The 25,671-nt window shown below is 36.9% G+C and overlaps 1 protein-coding gene across 2 annotated transcripts in view; it reads right to left on the bottom strand.

The window, feature by feature from the left end:
- The window catches only part of CTNNA3 (catenin alpha 3), a 1,866,967-nt gene that overhangs the window by 842,905 nt on the left and 998,391 nt on the right, over window positions 1-25,671 (bottom strand). For both annotated transcript variants that reach the window (XM_059170124.1, XM_059170125.1), the window contains exons 8-9: window positions 20,248-20,328; window positions 10,692-10,844 (exon numbers count right to left, since the gene is read on the bottom strand). In XM_059170124.1, the coding sequence (XP_059026107.1) occupies window positions 10,692-10,844; window positions 20,248-20,328 (234 nt within the window). The remainder of the gene's footprint in view (window positions 1-10,691; window positions 10,845-20,247; window positions 20,329-25,671) is intronic.

The following is a 25,671-nucleotide window of genomic DNA, read 5'->3' as shown; positions in this document are numbered from 1 at the left end:
TTATAAAATGAGTTTTTCAAAAGGAAAATGTCATTGCTCGTCAGGAGTTTTAGGGAGTCAAGTCACCTCTTTTACATAAAACTTTGGGGGGGTGTTAATGCTTAAAAGAGGAAAGGGAAAACTAATATTCATTGAACACCAATGTCCAAATTATGTGGCATTTGGTACTTTAATGTGTCATCCTATTCAATCTCACTATTATTTTCACGTACAATGGAGTATGCCCTTTATAGAAAAGATACAAGAGATACTAACTGACTGTCCCAGTAACATCCAGCCAAGATTCAAAGCCAAGTCTGTCTCCATATTTTACTCTTTATTCAATAAGTCATGCTCTTTGTCATGTAAATTTTTCCATAGGATTAACTAACATTCTACTTTGTTTATATACTAATTCAATAATGGTTTACTGAATGCTGTACTTATTATATATCAATCTAAGAAAACAAAACAAAGGCTCTAGACAGTATTCCCAGGGTCCAGGAGAGTATATAGCAGTATTCCCAGCGTCCAGAAGAGTATATAGCACACCATAGGCACTTAAGACATATTTGTTGAATAAATTAATGAATGAATGACCTAATGACTATACTGCTGTCCTCACTTGTTACATATATATCGAGAACTGTACATCTAATACATAGCCACCAGCCAAGTATGGCTATTGTACACTAAAAATATGGATAGTCTAGAATAAGATAGGCTATACCTGTAAAATATACACTAGGTTTGTAAGACTTAGTACAAAAAAATAAGATATTTCATTAATAGTTTTTATTTTTATTACATGTTGAGATGATAATATTTGGGATATATTGAATTAAATAAAGTATATCATTAAGGTTGGTTTCACCTGTTTATTTTTACATTTTTTTGGTTTAATGTGACTACTAGAAAAATTTAAATTATATATGTGTTCTGCTCTCTATTTCTATTGGATAGCTTAATCTAATGACATTAAGTCTTAAGTCACTTGCTTTTATGTTCCAAGTTCATGATTAAATCTAGTTTTCTCTCTCTTTAATGTACAAGATTAAATTAAGTTTTAAGTGCAGTCTTTTTAAATGCCAGTTTATATTCATGAGATTCTAATCAATTGTTAGGGGTTAGAAAATTTTTATAACCAGATATGAAATAATCCATACACACATTCTCCTAAAATATGGCTTCCCTTTAGACCCTCCTGTGGCAAGAAGCAACCACAGCTTTCCAAATCCATTACTGGATCATCCAGTTCTTAAGATGAAATCTCACCTATTCACCCTGGGAATCAAATATTAAAGGGTATTGATCAGCTGCCTTTTATCCCACTTCATGCTTCAGCCAACATAGATATCTAGATTTCACTTCTATTATATTCCTGGAACACAGAAATGAGCATTGTGACTTTAGTCACACTTGTATCAACTTAGAGTTTAAGTTTTTCAAATCCAGCTGCTGCCTAGTCATGCAGTTTTGATGTAAATAATGCTTACGTTGCTTACTTCATACTAAATTCCAAAACTACTCTAATCTCACTTAGTTTTCTCCCCCCTCTTAATTCTAAAACACTAATATCTCATTCAAAAATACCTACATATGACTATGAAAAGGCTCTGACTTTTCTGTATCACTCTCCATTTTCCTGTATGCCAAACGCCATGAATGGAAATTTTATAAAAATAAAAGAAAATTTAAAAAACCTTTCCAACATGGAAAGGTCACTCACTGTGCATTCAGGTTAGGCTTTTTAAGAATCATGCTCATCATGAGCATTAGCTGAAAGAGGATTAAGATGTTGAACAGTTTCTGATCCAGGGAGTGGGCAGTCACACCTGTGCTCTATATAAGCAAAAGCATTCCTGACTTAGCTGTAAGATCCCTTCCCCATCAAAAGAGGAGAGCTGCCAAGATGCTCACTGAGAACAGTTGTTGGTTTGTGAGCAAGTATAAGTATGGGTTTGTTCTTTTTCTTTTTTTTCTTTTTTTTTCCTTTTTTTTTGGTGGGGGAGGAAGAATGAGATAGGACTCCAAAAGCTTTATTTATTTGTTACTGAGCATATCCTTATTTGATAACAGATGATCAATTAAAGCAATGTGTAACACTGGAACAGGATTCTGTCAAAAAGCAAAGATAAAAGTAGAGCTGAGAGCTCTAAGCACTTCTTGCAAACAGCAAGAGTCCCCTCTACAGCCTTCTCTCTTGGCACTGGGGCTTTGCTAAATCTGGCTCGCCATTTTGTGAGTGGGAACAATCAGCTTTGTAGGTTGGAGGGAAGTATTATAATTAAATGTCCACCCACTTTTTCCTTTTTGATGAAAGGCTCCCATGAAACTTACTAAAATAAGGTGCATCAAGACAGATGAATTTTTGATGAATAAGTCAAAGCACTGACAAAGCTCACTTTTCACATGGAGAAACTTCTCTAATTCACAGAAAATTTTCAGGCCTAGATCATTTACACTGTCTTATTTAGTGATAATTAATATAGTAAAATCCATGGGATAAACTGGAGATTTTACCTTTTTAGTTGGTAGCAACTATGTAGTGTTCAACATGAACTGATTGCTGAGAGCATGATATGCTGAGAGCATAGTATGATTAATTTTAGAAATTAATTTTAAAGAAATATTAAATAACAGCTATTATAGTAAGCAATGCATGTATTGCATGCAATGGCATTCTTCTGAATAACAATTATATTACCACATTAAAGTTAGAAACTTTATCTCTGAAGTGGGCAAAGTTCTTTAAAAATGTTATCTGATTGTGACAAATTCCATCTGATGGAGATCTGGAGTAGAGATTACAGTGTTAGCTTTTGATAATTGATGGCAAAGGTGTTTGATAATATCATAGTGAAGAATTATTTCAAGTATTCAAGTACAGTAGAATAAGAAGTCACCCTACTAAGTAACTGGGCTCACACATTGTCCCAAGTCCAGTTACTAGAATCCCAAAAGTTAACTTTTTAGAGAAAAGCAAAAGTGAGTTAGTGTAATGAATGTGTTCCTTTATTCAGTGCAGATTTTGGAGAATTAGCTGCATAGACTTGGCTAACAGAATAGACTCCAAGTGATGACAGATAAAACTCTTACTCTCCAGAATTAGTGAATACTTTAAATTTTAAGATAAAATTAATAGTTTAAACTTCCGGGGTCCCTGGATGGCTCAGTGGGTTAAGCCTCTGCCTTCAGCTCAGGTCATGATCTCAGAGTCCTGGGATTGAGCCCCTCATTGGGATCTCTGCTGAGTGGGGAGTCTGCTTCCCCCTCTCTCCCTCTCTCTCTCTCTGCCTGCCTCTCTGCCTACTTGTGATCTCTCTCTCTCTCTCTGTCAAATAAATAAATAAAATCTTTAAAAAAAATAGTTTAAGCTTCCTGTTTAATAGGTATTATTCGTAGAAGTCAGTAGAGTTAATGGTGCCTAATTCACCATCAGTCCAAGATCAAATACTGGGGAGTATGATTCAATGAACATGTTTGTCATTAAATAGCTAATCATTATGTAAAGATGATTTTTTAAATGCCAACCTTTTGACTCCTTTTCATTTCCACTGTGGCTTGGTTGATCCAAAAACAGAGTAACTTGAATGTTCAAAGTAGGATGTTTTACATAACAGTTACTGAGTTCAGCATAACTAAACAAAATTAGCCATAAGGATCTAAGTTTCCAGTTATTAACAGTACCCAGGGTTTTATAACCATCATTTCACCCATGATCATTTTACACCAAACTACATGATAATATAAAACAAGACTTCAGACATGACTCCACTAGAGAATAAGAAAGTTCAGGCCCAATTAATTGGCCACTCTTCTCCTCATTCTCACTTTTTGTCTCCAACACCCCCAAATCCTTTGGGTTGCCTAATTATTACCTGCAGAATTTCTTTCATACAATTTTTAAAGATTTTATTTATTTATTTGACAGAAAGAGATCACAAGTAGGCAGAGAGGCAGGCAGAGAGAGATAGAGGAGGAAACAGGCTCTCCACGGAGCAGAGAGCCCGATGTGGGGCTTGATCCCAGAAACCTGGGATCATGACCCGAGCCTAAGGCAGAGGCTTTAACCCACTGAACCACCTAGGCGCCCCAACCTGCAGAATTTCTTAATGCTTTGTTGTTGTTGCTGCTGTTTTTCTTTCTGTTCAAATCCAGTTTTGTTTTTTTTGTTTTCTATTTTTTGGGTAAAAGTTACAATTTTAACTACTATCTAAAGTATTCCTTTAATGGTATGGAGTTTTTCTTCAAAGATCTGATAGGAATTCTTTTTTTTTTTTTTTTAAGATTTTATTTATTTATTTGACATACAGAGATCATAAGTAGGCAGAGAAGCAGGCAGAGAGAGAGGGGGAAACAGGCTCCCTGATGAGCAGAGAGCCCGATGTGGGGCTCGATCCTAGGACTCTGGGATCATGACCTGAGCTGAAGGCAGAGGCTTAACCCGCTGAGCCACCCAGGCGCCCCAGGAATTCTTTAAAAATGGACTTTTCTTTCCATTTAAGTCTTACTGCAACAAATTCACTGATTTTAGATTTCTCTGACAAATACAGTCAAGGTATCAAAACCCAGACATTTTTTTTAATTTTTTATTTTATTTTTTTTAATTTATTTCAGCATAACAGTATTCATTATTTTTTCACCACACCCAGTGCTCCATGCAATCCATGCCCTCTATAATACCCACCACCTGGTACCCCATACCCCAACCTCCCACCCCCCTGCCACTTAAAATCCCTCAGATTGTTATTCAGAGTCCATAGTCTCTCATGATTCACCTACCCTTCCAATTTCCCCCAAGTCCCTTCTCTCTAACTCCCCATGTCCTCCATGCTATTTGTTAGACTCCACAAATAAGTGAAACCATATGATAATTGACTCTCTCTGCTTGACTCATTTCACTCAGCATAATCTCTTCCAGTCCCATCCATGTTGCTACAAAAGTTGGGCATTCCTCCTTTCTGATGGAGGCATAATACTCCATAGTGTATATGGACCACATCTTCCTTATCCATTCCGTCCATTGAAGGGCATATTGGTTCTTTCCACAGTTTGGCGACCGTGGCCATTGCTGCTATAAACATTGGGGTACAGATGGCCCTTCTTTTCACAACATCTGTATCTTTGGGGTAAATACCCAGGAGTGCAATGGCAGGGTCATAGGGAAGTTCTATTTTTAATTTCTTGAGGAATCTCCACACTGTTCTCCAAAGATGCTGCACCAACATGCATTCCCACCAACAGTGTAAGAGGGTTCCCCTTTTTCCATATCCTCTCCAACACACTTGTTTCCTGTCTTGCTAATTTTGGCCATTCTAACTGGTGTAAGGTGATATCTCCATGTAGTTTTAATTTGAATCTCCCTGACGGCTAGTGATGATGAACATTTTTTCATGTGGCTGATAGCCATTTGTATGTCTTCATTGGAGAAGTGTCTGTCCATATCTTTTGCCCATTTTCTTTTTTTTTTTTTTAATTTTTTATTTTTTATAAACATATATTTTTATCCCCAGGGGTACAGGTCTGTGAATCACCAGGTTTACACACTTCACAGCACTCACCAAATCACATACCCTCCCCAATGTCCATAATCCCACCCCCTTCTCCCAAACCCCCTCCCCCCGGCAACCCTCAGTTTGTTTTGTGAGATTAAGAGTCACTTATGGTTTGTCTCCCTCCCAATCCCATCTTGTTTCATTTATTCTTCTTCTACCCACTTAAGCCTCCATGTTGTATCACCACTTCCTCATATCAGGGAGATCATATGATAGTTGTCTTTCTCTGCTTGACTTATTTCGCTAAGCATGATACGCTCTAGTTCCATCCATGTTGTTGCAAATGGCAAGATTTCATTTCTTTTGATGGCTGCATAGTATTCCATTGTGTATATATACCACATCTTCTTGATCCATTCATCTGTTGATGGACATCTAGGTTCTTTCCAGAGTTTGGCTATTGTGGACATTGCTGCTATAAACATTCGGGTGCATGTGCCCCTTTGGATCACTACGTTTGTATCTTTAGGGTAAATACCCAATAGTGCAATTGCTGGGTCATAGGGCAGTTCTATTTTCAACATTTTGAGGAACCTCCATGCTGTTTTCCAGAGTGGCTGCACCAGCTTGCATTCCCACCAACAGTGTAGGAGGGTTCCCCTTTCTCCGCATCCTCGCCAGCATCTGTCATTTCCTGACTTGTTGATTTTAGCCATTCTGACTGGTGTGAGGTGATATCTCATTGTGGTTTTGATTTGTATTTCCCTGATGCCGAGTGATATGGAGCACTTTTTCATGTGTCTATTCGCCATCTGGATGTCTTCTTTGCAGAAATGTCTGTTCATGTCCTCTGCCCATTTCTTGATTGGATTATTTGTTCTTTGGGTGTTGAGTTTGCTAAGTTCTTTATAGATTCTGGACACTAGTCCTTTATCTGATATGTCGTTTGCAAATATCTTCTCCCATTCTGTCAGTTGTCTTTTGATTTTGTTAACTGTTTCCTTTGCTGTGCAAAAGCTTTTGATCTTGATGAAATCCCAGTAGTTCATTTTTTCCCTTGCTTCCCTTGCCTTTTGCGTTGTTCCTAGGAAGATGTTGCTGCGGCAGAGGTCGAAGAGGTTGCTGCCCGTGTTCTCCTCAAGGATTTTGATGGATTCCTTTCTCACATTGAGGTCCTTCATCCATTTTGAGTCTATTTTTGTGTGTGGTGTAAGGGAATGGTCCAATTTCATTTTTCTGGATGTGGCTGTCCAATTTTCCCAGCACCATTTATTGAAAAGGCTGTCTTTTTTCCATTGGACATTCTTTCCTGCTTTGTCGAAGATTAGTTGACCATAGATTTGAGGGTCTATTTCTGGGCTCTCTATTCTGTTCCATTGATCTATGTGTCTGTTTTTGTGCCAGTACCATGCTGTCTTGATGTAATTTTTTATTTTTTATAAACATATATTTTTATCCCCAGGGGTACAGGTCTGTGAATCGCCAGGTTTACATACTTCACAGCACTCACCAAAGCACATACCCTCCCCAATGTCCATAACCCCACCCCCCTTCTCCCAACACCCCTCCCCCCAGCAACCCTCAGTTTGTTTTGTGAGATTAAGAGTCACTTATGAAAACCCAGACATTTTGAAAATAACTTTTCCTTAAAGTCATTTAGAATCTAAGACTCTCTTCTGTCCTGCTCTGTCAAAGTACCCAGCTTGGGAAGAAGATGGGTCTAAGTAGTCTGGGTGGAGGAGGAGTAGAGAAAACAAAGGTGGAGGATTGGTAAACATCGATACAAAGTAAACTCACAATGTCTTCTGAAACTGTGCCATTTAAGTTCTCCTATTTCCTGGGACTCTGTCATAGACACTTCTGGCTCAACATTTGTAGTAAATTAATGATGATTTTCTCTGTTGCCTTAGTTAGACAGCTCCTTTCAAAGAGAACTTTTCCTGGGAGATAAAAGTAGTGTTCTTTTTTTTTTTTCCTTGATATATATAAACAACCTAGTGGGCAAGCAGAATACTTAAAAACCACTTTCATTTTCTCCAAAGTCTAGAACTGTTAGAAAATGAGTCTTGGAGGGGCGCCTGGGTGGCTCAGTGGGTTAAGCCGCTGCCTTCGGCTCAGGTCATGATCTCAGGGTCTTGGGATCGAGTCCCGCATCGGGCTCTCTGCTCAGCAGGGAGCCTGCTTCTCTCTCTCTCTCTGCCTGCCTCTCCATCTACTTGTGATTTCTCTCTGTCAAATAAATAAATAAAATCTTAAAAAAAAAAAAAGAAAAGAAAAAGAAAATGAGTCTTGGGGCACCTCGGTGGCTGAGTTGGCTAAGCGTTTGACTCTTGATTTCAGCTCAGGTCATGATCTCAGGATTGTAAGATCAGAATCCTGCAGTGGGCTCCCTGCTCAGCGGGCAGTCTGCTTCTGCCCCGAACCCCCCCCCCCCACCCCCGCCCTTTCTTTCTCTCAAATAAATAATAAATAAAATCTTTAAAAAACAGAAAAAGAAAATTACAAGACCTTCAATTGTAAAAAATATTTGTTATATCATAGAATTTTAGAAACCATCTATGACCTTAGACATTACCTTGTTAACCTTTACTTTATAAAAAGCAAATGAAGTCCTGAGAAGAGAAGTATAGAAGAATAAAGGTGGCCACATACTTTGCTATTCTTTCCATTGAAAGGTGAAGTCTCACACCTCTTTACCTCCCCTCCTGTTTGGGCAGGCTCCACGGTTGCTTTGGACCAACAGTATATAGTGGAAGTGGTATTCTGATCACTGCTGGGCCAAGATCTTAAGTGGCTTTCAGTACCTAGTTCTTATCTCTCACTTGCTTTTGGGACCTCTCATCTCAGAATCAGCAACTATTCTGCAAAAAGCTGAAGCCACATAGAAAGGCCATGTATTGGTCCTCCAGTGAGGAGCCATGGCTAAGCTCCCAGGTGATAGTTCTCAGGCACTTTTAGTCATGTGAATGTGACATCCTGTATTTTGAGCCCAGTCAAACCTTTTGAGGGCTCCATACCCAGCCAATATTTGACAATAATCCCAGGAAGAACCCAAGTGAGAGTTGCCCATCTGCCCAGACAACCTGCAGATCAGTTAAAGAATAATAAATTATTGTTTTAAGCCACTTAGTTTGGAGATGGTATGGTATGTAGTCATACACTAACTGGAACTGAAAATGACACAGGCCACTTTGTTAAGTAGTAGCAGAGGGAGAACTGTTACTCCAAAGCTAGGATAATCTCATTATTTGTGTTAAGCGGACTTTCAATGTTAAGTAAACCTCATTCTCAGTCCCCCAAGAGCTCAAAATTACACAATCTTTGATTCTTTCAATGTTCACATAAAATATGGAATTTTCAAGATTCTTAAATTTTTAAACTTAGAGCTCTGTTTTCATAATAATAAACCATCATTTCACAATAAATTGAGGAAGCATTCTCACGCATTCCTTCAAGGAACTGCTCTAATAAGTCTCATGGAAGGAAGAATTCCTTAGGTAAACTGATTTGGGGAATTTCTGACTTAAATAGATCATCTTATCTATGGATTTCTCGGAACTATAAAATCTCCAAGAGAAGAAATAGATGCAATTTTTCCCCAAAAAACTGTGATCAAGAAGCTCTTCTTTACCAAGCACCTTAGGAGTTTTATGTTTCATAGCAACACTAAACTAAGAAATAGGAATAAGGATATAAGTTTCTTAGCAGAAATCAACTTTTATTTTCAGAATATTTCACCAAAAAGTTGTTTTCCTAATTTGGTGTGCCTTCAGCTTAGAGAACACATTTTTAGAGAAAATGATCATGATTGTCAGGGACCACACTTAGCTAGGTGCCTTTAATGATCTGTTCCTTCTGCTTTGCTTCTTGCTTAAACATTTTCCTGGGGGGAAGATTGAATATATATTTGAGGAATAAATATAAGAGGGAATAAATAAGATGAGAAATATAATAAATGATTGAATGAATTAGTTAAAAATTGTAAGCCTGGAAATCAGCTCTGGCAATAATTGGTCTGGTCTGGTTTTGTACCTTTATTTCCAGCTAAGGTCAACGGGAATTATAAGAGTTACCCTGTCTCACAGAGTTCTTGGGAAGCTCAAAGTAGATTTCAGAGATGTAGGTAGGTCAGTTTTAGGGGTGAAATGATCTTAGTAATTATCTATTTTTCAACTCTTTTCATTTTCTTGATGTGAGGACTAGGAAACAGAGAGTTTATAGTGCAAATGCTAGCTACATTGGAAACTTCCTTCCCAGCAGATCTACATTAAAGACATTGGGAAAGTCCTCTATTTTGATGGATGTTCTATAAAATGCTGTTGATTCTAACTCATGTGATATCTATCTCTGACTCACAAGTTTTTGCAAGCAATTTGGACCTCCAAACATATTCACCGCAAAGTTCACAGCCAGTATATGAAGGTATGGCAGTCAGAACATTTAATTCATAAACAACAGTGCAGTCATACTGATGAGTCCTAACAGTGTTATCAGCTCTGGTATATGAATCTGGTCAAGCACATTTTCCCTTTTCTGCTACTGGTTCCTGGCCTTGTGAGTACTGCTACCTTACTGGTGTTAGAAATCCTTCCATTCAGACTCTCTTATACTGTGGCTGCCTTACAGATCCCCATAATACAATAGGTTCTAGTATCTGTTTCCTAGGAATTGTCTAGCATTTTATGGCTCTTTCAGCAATATGCCATCTTGCCCCCAAATTATGGACCATTTCCATGCTTTCAGCTTCCAAGCTGAAGAAATTATAGTTTTATCATCTCCTTTTGCCTCTAATGGGACATGGACCAATCCACTATCCCCACTTATTTATTCTAGATATTTCTACCCCTGTATATTCGACATTCTTTTTCTATAGTCATGTTACATAGTTGAGTATGATTTGAAAGGGTGAAGAAGTAATAAGCCATGAAAAGATGGCAGACAAATAATAAAATGACATGAGGTAAATATTTAATACTTTCATCTTAGAACAAGAAAAGATGTGTAACGATAAAACAAAGAATCTGCATTTAACCAGTCTGTGTGTATGTATGTGTGTGTGTGTATACTTTTTAACATATATACATAAAAAATACTGAACTTTTCTTCATTTAATAAGTGGCCAAAAGTTTTCATCTGAGTAGAGTTCAGCTGGGAAAGGGTAATGAGAACTTTATTCTCCTGGATTTGGAGTAGTTACAGTTCTAGCATGCTTACCTCTATAAGCCTGTTGGTGTGTTCACGAAATATTGAAGCATATTCTTTTATTTCCTTTTCTCGGCCATTCTTGGCAGCTTCAATGAGAACCAAAAGCGGGACTGTTGTATCCAAAAAGGAGTCTGACACATGATCTATAATAGCCTTACGGAGCTGAGGAGAAATAAAAAATTCACTTTTTTTTCAGGAAATGGTTCATGATATTTCCTATTTTTATAATCTCAATAGTTACAAAATTAATCTTACATATTTTTATACAATCTCTAAACTAATAATATTTAAGATGGTATATGAATGTCACTTACAAAGTTAAAACAAACAAAATATCCAAGGGAAAAAAATCATTGGGCAATAGCCCTCTTGCTCTCAAAATACACTATTTTTTTCTTAAATTATACTTAGCCCAGAGATATCAGATTATAAGTGATAATACTCCATTTTCCCTCAAAAAAATTGTACTACTGTAATGTTTATGCATGTCTATAAACAACATTGTACATCATGTATTTTCATAATTACAAAATTATGAAATGTTTTCTACTTTATTGGAGGAACTGATGATAAATTTTGATTAGCTAAATTGTAGTCTTCATGGTAATTAAACCAAGTTAGATCACCGATTATGCCAGTTGATAACAGATTAATAGAGCAAGGAGAATAATAAATGAGTTTGATGTCCAATTTTCTTCATCTGCATTAATTGTTCTTGCCCTTACACCTTAAATTATTAAACAAGTATAACATTCTACTACAATTAGTTCTTTTAAATTAGATTATGTGTGAGCTCATAAATGACAATCAGGCAATTACTCTATTCAGTAGATATTTACTGAAATTTAAAACTGCATTGGAAAATTAATGCATTGTATTTCTATAATATTGAGTCCTAAAGGATCACAGTATCTTGAAAAGTTTCACCCAACAGTGTCAGTGATTATGCATGACTCCCTAATTTTTAGGTGAACCTCTTTATTTAATTTAATAACCTCCATAAGATAAAACAAGGAGATGAGTAACTATCAGAAAAGAAATTTATAATTTGCTTTCTGTGAAAATTATGTTTTAGAGTATTTTTTAAAACCAATAGACAGTTACCCTAGTTTTGAATTACATGAGAATGCTATGGTAGCTGCATTAAAAAAAAAAAAAAAAAACACTATCTTCCTATAATATTTACAGGATATAAATCCATAATAATTATAGATTTCAGGGAGAAAAAAATACCTCTGCCTAAACATCATCTTAGGCAAAAGAATTGTGAAATTTTCTGGCTTCTAACAATTTCACAAAGGCTATAGGAGATCCCTAAGGAAAGAATCTGCTTAGCAAGCAGAAAGGCAAATCACTAATAGCAACTAATTAACATTGTCTGAGCACTTACTAGAACAGAGTGCAGAGTGCTAAGGAGTTACAAGGCAAGGGGAAGAACTGGAGGGAATGAACAATGTGTTTGATATCCATAGAGAGTGAACCAGAGAAGTCAGGCAACGAATCACAAGTTTGGACTTGAATTGAGAACTACAAGTTATGTTACTTCCAGATAGGTAAAAGTAGAAGGAATCTCAAAGGGGGAATAGTTTTCAATTATCATCCCTCCCTTTTGTCCTTTTTTTTTTTTTTTTTAAGATTTTATTTATTTATTTGAGAGAAAGACAGTGAGAGAGAACATGAGCGAGGAGTTCAGAGGGAGAAGGAGACTTCCCATGGAGCTGGGAGCCCAATGTGGAACTCAATCCCGGGACTCCAGGATCATGACCTGAGCTAAAGGCAGTCATCCAACCAACTGAGCCACCCAGGAGCCCTGTCCTTTTTTCTTTCATTTATAACCAGGATATAAATGCGAGGGGAGATGTGCACTAAAGATATGCAATTAATAGCCAACATACATATGGGAAGTAATTCAAGCCAAGGAGGCAGATAGGATCATGCACAGTGAGGAGATGTCCAAAAATAAAATCTTAGGAAATATTACCATATATGGGAATTGTGCAGATGGAAGAGAGGGATCTAAAAAGAGACTCAGATGATGGCCAAAAACAAAGAGAGCAAATGACCAACAACTAAAAGAGAAACTTTCAAATAAATCTATGTCAATACTGTCTCCAAATGAATTTATTCTACCATATGCAATTATTGTATCCGCATTATGGACTTACTGAATCTTCTTTTCTGTGTATTTGATTCCATTTTCAATTCAACAATTATTTCTAAACATCATTTCATTACCTTTCTACCAAGAGCAAGCTATTATGAAATAGAGCAAGATGGAAATGCATGATCCCTTATAATCTAATAGAGAAGTGAGAGTCATTAAATGTCACAATAAGGGAAAAAATCAGGAAACTGACAGCAAAGAAATTTCAAAAAGATAATGAGTTTCAGAGTCTAATTTTAAAGGTAAGTTAAATAAAGTGAACTAAGACTTATCTAATGGATTTGACCACTAAGAGGTCATTGATTAACTTAGCGAGAGCAGTCTGAGTAGAAAAACGGAAGCAGAAGTCCTATTGCAATGGTTTGAAGAATGAATGGGAGATGAGTAGAGGTAGAAACAGTGAAAATAAACTCCTATTTCTATAATACTTCAAGCAATCTTACAGTGCTGTGGTCTATGCACTTCCTCTCTGTAATGGTATTTACTCCCCTATTCGTTGCCCCCATCCAGGCTTTTAATGTTTTCCCTGCTATTCATTCAATCTTTCCTTCCATACAGAAGTGCTGAAATATGTTGTAAAGGTGAGACTTGAGCTATAGCTGATTTACTATTGTTAACAAATAAATAAATAAATGCTTTGGCTAAATTAATTTTTTTAATTAAACCACGTTAGAAACACATTTTTTTAAACTTTATTCTAAGACATGTTGCTAAGTACAAAACAAAATAAGAAAAGGTGTACCATGGACATGTGATATTATGTTCAGTAGGAAAAGACATAAGGACTGTAAAATAAGCTTACAAATAATTTCTATGCCAATGCTTGCAAAATCCTGTTGGAAAATGAACAGAAATTACCTGACATACTATAATTCAAATATTATAAGCAAAATGAATCTTCTTTCCTATAGGGGTATATCAGCTCAATTTAACAAATGCACTTTGAGCTTTCTAAGGACAAGGCACCACCCTAGGCAAACTGGGAATGTCAGGATAACAAAGACAAGGTAATATTAGGGAGTGAGAGTTGCAAAAAAAAGTTTGATGAGTATCTTACAAGAAGCATAAATAAGAAACAACTTGCACTGTTATCGTTAAAAGCCTTCGGTAAAGATGAGATATAGGTATTCCATTTTTTTTTTTTTTTTTTAGATTTTATTTATTTATTTGACAGAGAGAAATCACAAGTAGTCGGAGAGGCAGGCAGAGATAGAGAGAGAAGCAGGCTCCCCGCTGAGCAGAGAGCCCGATGTGGGACTCGATCCCAGGACCCTGAGATCATGACCTGAGCCGAAGGCAGCGGCTTAACCCACTGAGCCACCCAGGCGCCCCTAGGTATTCCATTTTAAAAGTTGAATTAGCTGTTAAGAGTAGGGGTTGGGAGGTGGAAAGCATAGCATTCTAGAATGAACACTATCATAAGAAATTAAACAAACAAACAAATAAATAAATAAATAGAGGGATCCTCAAGACATGGCAAGAATTTAGTGTGACTAGAACAGTGATAGAGTAAGGATTGAAACAGGATTTCTTAGGTACAATAGATGTAATGGAAAGCATTTCAGGCAAAAAGAACAAAATAAGACAAAAAGTTTAAAAGATGATGTCTCCACCACTGGACCAGTCCCTGATTTCAGCTGTTGCTGTAAAGGAACAGTTCCTTTTCCTTTCAAGACACCCCACCTCGAATACATTCCATGTTCCTCTTTGTTTTTCTTTTTTAGGGTCTGTTTAAAGTCTCTGTGAGTCTCCGCCCAAGCACAGACAGCCTGGAAGTTCTGAAGAGGGAACACCACTGGAACAACTATCAATCAGTGGAGACAGACAGGAACCACCAGATAAAATTCCTGGTCTCTATTCATTGGTTAGATAATTCTGGAAGACATTCTTTCCCTTCCTACAGGTCCTTAAGATTCTGGTGCCTACAGTAGGAACCTCAAATAGCATATTCTTTCCTCCTTCCGTGCCTATTCTCTTACACTCATGTTCTCTTACACATGCTTCTTGGATTTGCCTCCTGAATAAAAAAACCTGCGCTAAGGCTCTAGTCTTAGGACCTGGTTCAAGGGAATCTAATATAAAATAGATACATGTGTCTGCTGATAATGTTATCATGAACCAAGTAACAGACTCTGATGTCTTACATAAACTACCCATTGATGACCATACTTTACCACTTCGGCTTTGCACACTACTGAATTTGATTGTCATCCTCGGGTACTGCGCTGTGAAAGAGGAACTATTATGAGAGAAGGCTAGAAATGCAAATAGGGACAAGATATGGAACACCTCAAATGTTAAGTAATTTTCCTTACATATTCTGGAATATTCTGACATATGGGATTTTTTTTTTCATTTAAATTGTATACTCATCTATATCTGTGTATGATATGTTAGAAGTCTCTACGTTATTAATTTCCCTATTATTTTCCCACCCAATTGAACAACTCATTCCTTTCACTTGAGTGACATACAAAAAAACTTTAAAAAAGAATCCAACATGCCATTGTAAAAATAGGACAACCTTAAAAGCTGCAGCACTAAAATCTGAAGTTAGTGGGAGGCCAATAGGAGCTAGAGGTATGTATTTTCAACAAATACCTGTTTGTGGCCAGGCATGAAAGATGTCAGGCGCAAAATCAGACGGAGGGGTTTTCCATCTTTTCTCACTATGGTTTAATAAAAGGCTTTGAGACATCAATTTTTCTGTTTCCCACTGATGTAAGTGGTTTGGGATCTCAAATAAAATAATATATTTCTCTACAATTGAAACCCAAAAGTGAAAGCTGTATGTGAAAACTGTAAGACAGCACTGCCCCACCACCACTAAATAAGAGAATAAAAGGAATGAAATTGTGAGGAGAAGAGGAATGGAAAGAAAAGCAAGTGTCTCAGAAAAGAATTGTCCTCAGGTAACCAGAAAAAATTATACATGTGGATATTAATGCTATATTAATTTTAATAGCAAAATGTGACTGCCAAAATGCAATTGACTAATAGCAACTAAATCATCTAATAATTAATTCAATGTATATCTATTGTGTCTACTGAATGATACTTGTATCTTTTGGATCATTAATATTATTTCATTATGAGGATGATGAAGAGAAGATATAAGGACATACATATTTTTTTCTAAGTGTGGCACTGATACTACCAAAATGGGGAAGAGATGCCCTATAGCATTTCAACAACTCAGCAACTAAAAAATTAGTGAAGTTTCTGTTTTGTTTGTGTTTTATCAGAATCTATTTAATTTGACATATCTCAAGTCCTTACTTAGGCATTTATAAAATAGGCAGTTTTTTTCTCAATAAACACAAATAAAAACTTTAACCTGCCTTTAGTAAAATCAAACGCATGTTTCATTCTGCTTAATAGTGTAGAAATGGAATATATTCAATTGCTTTAATTTTTTAAACAAAGAAATGAGGTTTAAAAATCTTCCTCCCTGGGGCACCTGGGTGGCTCAGTCGTTAAGCATCTGCCTTCAGCTCAGGTCATGATCCCAGGGTTCTGGGATTAAGCAGCCTCACATGGGCTCCCTGCTCAGCAAGAGGCCTCCTCCCTCTGGACTCCTCCTGCTTGTGTTCCCTATCTCACTCTCTCTCTCTCTCTCTGTCAAATAAATAAATAAAATCTTTAAAAAAAATCTTCCTCCCTTATTAAGAACTGTAATAGGTACACAGTTCTCAAATAAATGATGAGGAAGGAGACTAGAGGAAGAAAAATTTTTAATTAAAAAAAACTTGTAAAATAAGTGGTAACGAAGAAAAAAAAATTAAGATGGTAAAACAGTTTATTAGGCACTGGGAGTTCTGAAGGTGAATAAACCATTATCCCTCACATGGTGGTTACAAATTTGGGCTGTGTTCGGTGGACTTGGGTTCAAACTTCATCTCTACCAGTTAGTTAAGTGATGCTCAGTAAATTGACTCACCTTAGAAACTGAGATAAAAATACTATGGCATTATTTCTCATTTCAGAAATAAAAATCAATCATGTGAAGACTAACATAAGGAGTTGGTAGAGAGCCTTTCAAAGCACGACTAAGTGAAAGATGTTGTTATATCTAACATTTTAAGGATGTGAAATCCAGTGGGAAGATAAAAATCCATTTTAAAAATCCATTAAAAAAGAGAAACACATGCAGAATATGAACACTACTATAAAAGAACTACACGTGCTATAAGTGCCCCAGAAAGAAAAAACACTGATTCCAGCTGCTGATAAAGGAGCTGGAAGGTTTCATGGGCAAAGTAACATTGGTATTAGTCTTGAGCTTCCTAAGGTTGATGAGGGGCTCGGCAGGGGAATCAAGAGGAGTAGGAAAAGCACCAAGTTAAAGAAACCGTATATACAAAGGCACATGTGTTTGAGGGGGTGGGCATTGATGGACAATTTGGTGAACAGTAAGTAGACTGTTTAGTCAGAGAACAGGTTAATGTGCGGTATGGTGAGGAGGAGGAACTGAGAGAGTGGAAGAAAAGGAACATTATGAATAATGTCGATTAAAGTCATGGCTAAATCACAAAGAACCAAAGACCTTTGTCTTTGTTTTTTATGGTAACAGGCAAGAAAGTCACAAAGCAATAAGGTTCATAGAAATAAATGTTAAGTCACCTTCTAGGTAATTTCCTTTTACTGACCCAAAAAGTATAATTTGCCCCCCATAGATCTATCTAAGCAATCTGTGTCATAGAAATATCTCATGGAAATCCAATGATTCTCTGAACCAAAGCCAAAATGTTTCTGTGTTGCTGATGGAGAAACCCAATATGGGTAAGCAAGGAGATTAGATAAATGGGCAAGAAGATGTGTTCTGGTTATTGTTTACTAAGAACAAGCATGCAAACAAAAACAGATCTGTAACAATATACAAACATTAAATACTTCAAAGTAAAATATTTTAAGGGTAGGGACTTTCTTCTTCCTGTGCAAAAGAGTATATATAAGATGCTTAAAACAAACTGCTTGATAAACTTTGCAAGAATACGAAGAGGTGGAGATGACTCATGCTGCTGTTAAACTAGTTTTTATTATCACAAAAGTATAAACATCAGGATAGAAAATGAAGTCCTAGGGAGGACGAGGTAAGGATACTGAAAACAAACCATAGCAACTACCTCACTGACATTGAAGACCACAGATGTCTCCAGAGAACAAGTTCTCTAACAATCCTACACCACCAGGTACATACATATCACTTCTGTTGGTCCTCTTGACTTGGGACAGTATTCATGACTATTCTTATCTCTGAAACGGGGAAGAAATAGCATTCTGGTTACTTTGGAGCTTAAGCATTAAGAAGGTGTGGCAGCTTCCATCTCTCCTTTCTTGGAGCCCTGATCTATCACGCAAGAAATCCAGGCTACTCTGCGGGAGAAAAAGTCACAAGAAGGGGTCCTGGGAGTTTAGACACCACATGGAGAAAAGGAAGAAGCACCGAGGCCTCAAATATCCAGCCCCAAACCCAGACACAGTTCCCATTTGACTGCCACTAGACGGGAGACCACAAGTGAAAAGTACAAATATGGCCCTGCTAACCCCCCAACCAACCCATGGAATCATGAAACCTAATAAAATTGCTGCTAAACAATTACTGCTTGTAATTGTTTAGCAGCAGTACTTAATCAAAACAATGAATACGTTGACCTATAGAAACCACAGAGGATTTTCCTACTTCTGGAACACAACAGTTTTTTACAAGTTGGAAACATCCCTTTGCTATAAAGCAAAGTATTAGTAATCTCCCACGTTCTTTCTATATCTCACTGATGATGTTAGTGGGGGGGGGGGAACACATGTAGAATTGCAAGAAAAAATACAAGATGCCTGGTCAAATCTAAATTTTATATAAACACACTATTTTTTAAAATATAATTATGTCCCATGCAATATTTAGGACATAATTAAACATGTTTGTTCTTAATCTGAAACTCAAAGTTAACTGAATATCTTGTGCTTTTATTTGTTAAATCTAGTAACCCTACATATAAAGGATTGATTTATCTTGACTTTTTTTTTTTTTTTTTGTACGTAATGATTCCAAAAGCTTTGGATATATAAATGTAGATTAACATTTTGTTGAAGGCAATAGAGAGAGATGAGGCAGGAATGAAAGACATAATTGTTGAGAGCTCATAGAACAGCTTTTCCCAAGTCCCAAGAGAGAAGATGGAGTAGAAATCCTCAAGGAGATTGAGAACAGAAGTCCTGCAATTAAGAGGGAGAGGGGCTTTTGTGGGTAAAAGTTCCTGAGTTTAGTGTAGGTTATGATCTGTTGTAGGTTCAATGCCCCTTCCTTCTTAGGCAGGTCACCTGATCACAGACATGCTTTCTCGACTGTATTATAAGAAAAGTCTTGAGCTAAGTACTTTGCAACTCTTACATTCCATGATTCTAAGTGCCGACAGTAGAAATAGAAATCACATTAAGGTCATAAAGTTGAGCAATTGGAATTTCCACAGCCCTCAAAAAAAATTTTTTTTTACAGCTAATATTAACTGGCTGAGGGATCCATATTTATTCAATTTCCAACTCTACTCCTGAATTAAAAGATTACTCAGGCCATTTTACTAAATCTTCCCATTAAACTACAATAATATATCGCATTAAAAGCTTATGGTTGAAAAGCTTTTGCTTCTCTTTTATGAATTAATGGTGACCAAGTTGAAATTGTACATGAAAAAGTACTCTGGATACTATATAGTAGAAAATAATGGAAAGCAAAGGTCTTTGAAAATAGCTAAGTCTTCATATTTTGGGGGGAAAAAATTAACTTGAGGCATAATACTGGACTTCTAAGTTATCTAATGAAATCCCTCCTAATCCTATATTCCCAATGACCTAAGGTTACAGAGTAGCCTTAGAGCTTAAACAGCAACTAATTTTTGAAGCATTCTGAAAATAACTGAAAGGGCAAATTTGTACCTCTCTAATTACTAGCGGTTTGCTATAAGCATATGGATGATAAACTAGTTTCTAATGTAACAGATTCAATTTAACAACATTCCTTAAAAAAGTCACTAGGGAGCAGGCACTGATGGCATTTCATTTAATCCTCCCAGTCCAATTATGTATTATGAATTCCATTTTATAGGTTCAGAGAGGCTCAAAAAGATTAAATTTGTCCCTGAGATCACACAGCTGATGAGGGCAGGACCAGCATTTGAATGTAACTCTGCCTGATATTAAGTCACATGTTCTTTCATTATTATATTATTATTAACGTTATGTTGGCCAGAAAAATGGTTGTGGTATGTAAATATAGAAGTTACATATTTACTCTTGTTGTTTTGTGTTCTAAATTAATTGAAGAAGGACAAAAACAAATATTCTAGCAGTGGATAAAGTTCATTTAGTATGGTGTTTCCTTTTCCACGTCTCTGTCTTTCTCACCTGTCTGCGAAGGTCTCTTGTCTTCTTACACATGTTGTCTATTGCAATATTCAGGGTATTACTCCTTTCCTTTTTTCCAGTCTGAAAGAGAGGGGGGGGGAAATGGCATAAGCAATGGTATCAGATTACTCTTTATCACTTAGCAATTTTCTTTCTAAATTTCCTGAAAATAACAGCTTGAAAATTCAAGAATAGGTTTCAAAACTGCTATGATATTGCATATGATTCATGAGCACTTCATTTAAGACTAAGTAGAATGGTGATTAAAGCTCACATTAGTTCCTCCTTTAAGCTTCTGTAACATTTCTGATATGGGGCTGGGTTGTATTCAGTGTGGCAGTCGGTAGAGCATTCTCTCCAAGAAACTCTGATCTTCATTCTTAACAAGTTGACTCTAACCTCAAAGCACGCAATTAGCTTAAAAGCATTAGATGCCCAATTTGTCAACTTCTGTGGGAGTTTCTGAAGTCATTTTCATGGTGTATTGTGTAAGTTATGCAGAGCCATATTGGAGTTTTTGCTAAACACCAAATAAAATATGCAGTGCAAATTCATACAATTTGCAAAAGTTGACCACAATTTTAGCTGACAATATTCCAAGAACAAATTGTTTCAAGTAGGAACTGGACGCTGTTTTTGGCTCTTTAAGATAATTTGTGCAACACCTTTTCATTTCTTTAAGCAGAACAGTTCTCTGTTATACCCTTAACCTAAATCTTTGGCTATTAAGCACACAGGGAGTCACCTTGGTTGGTATTTTCTACATATTACTTTTGTGGGAGACAACTGAATTGAATCTAATCATACTTTTCTCAGTCCTATCTTGTATAAAAAAGATTGAAAAAAAATCATTATGTGATTCACCTCTAAGAAAATTGCTACCATTTAAATTAATAAACTGAAAAGGGCTCTTGCGAGGAGACCTTGAAAATCAGGAAGGTAAGTTTAAGCAGCTGATAACTGAGGAAGTTTATAGCACAGACTCCATGAAGAAGGAAATGAAGGTAAAGGGTGGACCATTAGGCTGTGTGTCATACTCTACGTCCAATGACTACATTCACAGATAAATCCATACCTTCAAGGGGAGACACTTCTTTACAAGAAGTTCAAGAACATCTATATACTCTGTCCCAGCCTCTGTTTAGTCCCATTTTCTGTTACATTTTCTCAAGTGCTACCCTTCCAGTAATAATATTCCTACACATGTCTACCTCTTCTCCCAAGTTCTTATACATAATATACTCTTGACTTCAGCAAGTGTCTACAAAATCAGCTGTTAAAATCCTACCTGTTCCTCAATGGTTTCCACAGAGTTCTCTCACCAACTCTCCTCAGGAACAAACTCTCACCTCCTTGTTCCAATAGCATTTTGCAAATTTCCCAATGTTTGTCTCTATGCAAGTTCACCACTCTTACAATACTGTTAGAATCTTGATATTGACAAGTATAGCTTTTTTCTGTTCCTGAAAGTAACTCGCAGAGGACGTATTGAAAGGTGTTGACGAGTTTAAAAGTGAACAACTTAATTCAGAACAGAACATAGTTTTATTAGGATCTCACCAAATGACAGGAAGGTGTCATACTAGATTCTTGAGAAGATTTTGTCCATCAAGGCACAGCTAAAATCCTCTGTTAGCTGAGGTCTCTGTTACCCACCCAAACTTTAGTTACACCTAGATTTCCTCAGCAACAGTGTTACTGATAATTAAGATGGAGAAAAATCACTGTCATTTGAAACCACCTTATACACTGCAAGATGTTTGGCATCCATGGGCCCCTGTCTACTAAATTCCAATGATATTGGCTTCATGCATTTCCAGATGCCTCTTAGGGGAAACAGTAAAGGACTACTAAGTCTCTTACCACTTTTTCTTTTTGACAATGAGTGTGCAATATGTATATGATGGAGATTGTATCTAGTGAAAGAAGTGGAGAGAAGAGAGAGGAAGAAATAGAGACTTTGGCTTCTTCATTCCCAATTTGGATACCTTTTATTTCTCTTTGTTTTCTGATTGCTGGAGACAACTAAAATTCTAGATGTCAGAGCAATAAAAGCAATTGGTATCAATTACCCAGATGAAAGTTGTGGCTACCTTTTCAGCTCCTACCCAGCATTACCCATGCTAGCAGTAGAAAATTATGAAAAGTTAATGCAGAGCCATGGAAGGCAATGGCATGAGCAGATACACAATGGGCTATAAAACAGTTTCTAATTTTACCTAAAGGACCAAGCCCATATTCTACAGTTTCATGCAGTGTAGCTCTTGGTTGTCTTTTTCAACATCATGAAGCCAGAGATAGTAAAAGAGGTCAGGAGTGGGACAGACTGAAGAGATACCTCCCCCCTCACTGCCCCTCACACAGGATATCAGAAATAATACAGGAGATTCCTGTTGTGTTGACCATAAAAACTCATTAGCCTCCATGATAAGATTCATCAGAATAACTGAAAGATGTCAACCTTCTCAGAACAAACAGCAGTAGCATATAATACTTTAATAAAGGATGGCAGGAGGTGACAGCCTCATGGAATTAAATAAGAACTATAAAGATGATTTTTTAAATTTCTATCCAGAGCTTAATGTTAGTTTAAAATGTTTCATTGGGTGAAAAACATTTTGTTCTCTAAGTAACAATAAATAGTCCCTATCACTACAGGGAGTATTAAGTTTTCCCTTCTTCTTTCCTTGTATCTCCCCACCCCCACTTTTTTTCTTTTACCTCCAGCTTCTTATTGGGTCCTTGCTCTATCTACCCAGATTTATTTGACTCAGTCAAGCCATTTTGTGCCTCTTTATTCCTTTTGCATGGCATAAAAATAAATAAAGCAAGGAGAAATAGCCCCATCCTGCTTAAAAGCCCTCATTCCTTCTGTTCTCAAAGCCTTAACAAATCATCAAGCAATGAGCTAGGACGGAAGGTGAACTATGCTGAAGTAAGGGATGGAAAGGGCAGGATATTAAAACATAACCACAGATAACAGAGCCGGCCTGCATTCTAGGTGCTCAGAAGAGAGGATGCTTCTTAAAGGAGCCTTGACAGGAACTGCCATTAAGTCAGCACAGCCTTGCGAATGGAAAAGGCAGCGCTTACAGCAGAGTACCAGGGGGAAAAATGCTGAGAATACACAGCACAGATCAGCACTGTGTAGAGAAAGCAATCACATTCCTCATCAGAAAAAAAAAAAAAAAAAAAAAAAAAACCTGTCAGGAAAGGCTCTGTTGAAAAGCACAGTTCTGAACATGGATTTCATTCAGTGATATTTCATTAAAACTACTATTGCATATTTTAAATATTATTCCAATGTGATCCAGGCTTATAATCCTAACTATGAGTCTTTCCATCAGTTCTGTCTCACCATTGCTCCCATGTCACGCTGCAGTTAATTGGATGCTCTCTTGTGGTTCCCTTAAAGCTGCCTACACATTTGGAAAAAGTCTCTCTATAAATAAATTTCCTTGAATTATCCTAATTTGAGTGTTCCATCTGTTTTCTGTTGGGACCCTGCTAGGGAAAACTTTCTACACTGTGTTGTCCAACATAATAGCCACGAGTCACATGTGGCTCTTTAAATTTAAATATAAATTAATTAAAATTAAATAACATTAAAAATTCAATTCTTCACTCCCTTAAAGTGAGCAATAGCTGCATGTGTCTAGTGGTTACTAAAATGGATAGCATAGATACAAAACATTTCCCTCATTGCAGAAAGATATATCAGACAGTACTATTCTAAAACACATCTCATTATATAGTTGAATAAACAGAGTTCCTACTTTTACACAAATCACATTTGATTTAAGAATAAAAGAGTGAGCAAGAAACAAACAAAAAAAGCCCAACCCTCAAGTTATTTACTCTAATAAAGAAATTTAAGGTCTGGGGTGCCGGGGTGGCTCAGTCCATTATGTGTCTGCCGTTCACCCAGGTCATGATCTCAGGGTCCTGGGATCAAGACCCTCCTCCATCTTCCTGCTCAGCAAGGAGTCTGCTTCTTCCTCTTCTTTTTCCTCTCCTTCCCTCTGCCCTTCCCTACTACTCTCCTCCCCCCGCCAGCGGCATGATTTCTACCTCCCCCTCTCAAATAAATAAAATCTTTAAAAAATTTTAAAAAAACCCTCAGATTGTTTTTCAGAGTCCATAGTCTCTCATGGTTCACCTCCCCTTCCAATTTCCCTCAACTCCCTTCTCTCCATCTCCCCTTGTCCTCCATGCTATTTGTTATGCTCAGAGGGGAAGATAAAGCATGAAAGACTATGGACTCTGAGAAACAAACTGAGGGTTTTGGAGGGGAGGGAGGTATGGGGTTAAGTGAGCCTGGTAGTGGGTATTGAGGAGGGCACGTATTGCATGGAGCACTGGGTGTGGTACATAAACAATGACTCTTGGGACACTGAAAAAATAAAAAAAAAATTTTAAAGCCCCCCCCCAAAATAAAATAAAATAAAATAAACAATAAAAAAGCAACTTAATGTCTAATTATGTTCCTTCTTGTTCTAAATCCCTTCAGTGTATTCCCATTGTTGATAGAAGTAATAAAAAATTCTTGATCATGGCATTCAAGGCTCCACATGACCTACTCCCATAATTACCCATCAATTATTAATGAGATACCATAATGAACCCTTTGTTTTCTATGCAATACAATCAAAACTCAGGAACTTTGCCCATATGAAAAATCTCATTTGGCACTTTTGACCTTGTTTTCTGATTATGAACTTCTTTCAGGACTCAACTAAATCACTAAATTTTAGATGAAGCTTTTTTTGAGCATCTCAGCTGAAATTAAATACTCAAATTCCACAATACTTTTTTATACTGTTTATGTTTCTTTTATAATACTTTATTCAATAAATAATCCATCTGTTCAATACATCTTTATTATCTATCAAATGCCAGGCACTATACTAAGGACTGATGATACATTAGACCTAATACCTGCCTTTGAGAAGCACACATCGCATGTTAGAAACAAACATAAACACAGTATTTAATAGAGGTATCCTGGATAACCCAGGGGTCAATGGGAGCTACACTCTCATTAAGGATGAGGAAAAGATTCCTGAGAAGGTAACAACTGAATAGTAAAAGACATGTGGGAGTCAGCCAGGTGACGATAAAAGAGAAGGTCACTCTAAGGGGGCGGAGATAAATTGCACAGAAAGGCAAAAGTCTTTCAAGAATATTTGGTAACTAGTATAAAAAGCATGGAGTGGGGGAAAAGCCAGCTCCTGGAGGTTGCTGCCACATTAAAAAGTGAGGCTGATCCTATAGACCACTGGTATCTCAGAAGTGAAGCCATTATTCAAATGACCACTATTCAAATATGTCAACCTGCCTGGAGTTGCATAATGTATTTAAGGATACTAAGAACAGAGACAGGCAGAGGAGTTAGACAGTTGCAGCGAGAGTGTACAAAAAGGC

This window comes from Mustela lutreola, chromosome 4 (genome assembly GCF_030435805.1).
Source record: "Mustela lutreola isolate mMusLut2 chromosome 4, mMusLut2.pri, whole genome shotgun sequence".
NCBI lineage: Eukaryota > Metazoa > Chordata > Mammalia > Carnivora > Mustelidae > Mustela > Mustela lutreola.
This window is presented reverse-complemented; position numbering and strand designations above follow the sequence as displayed.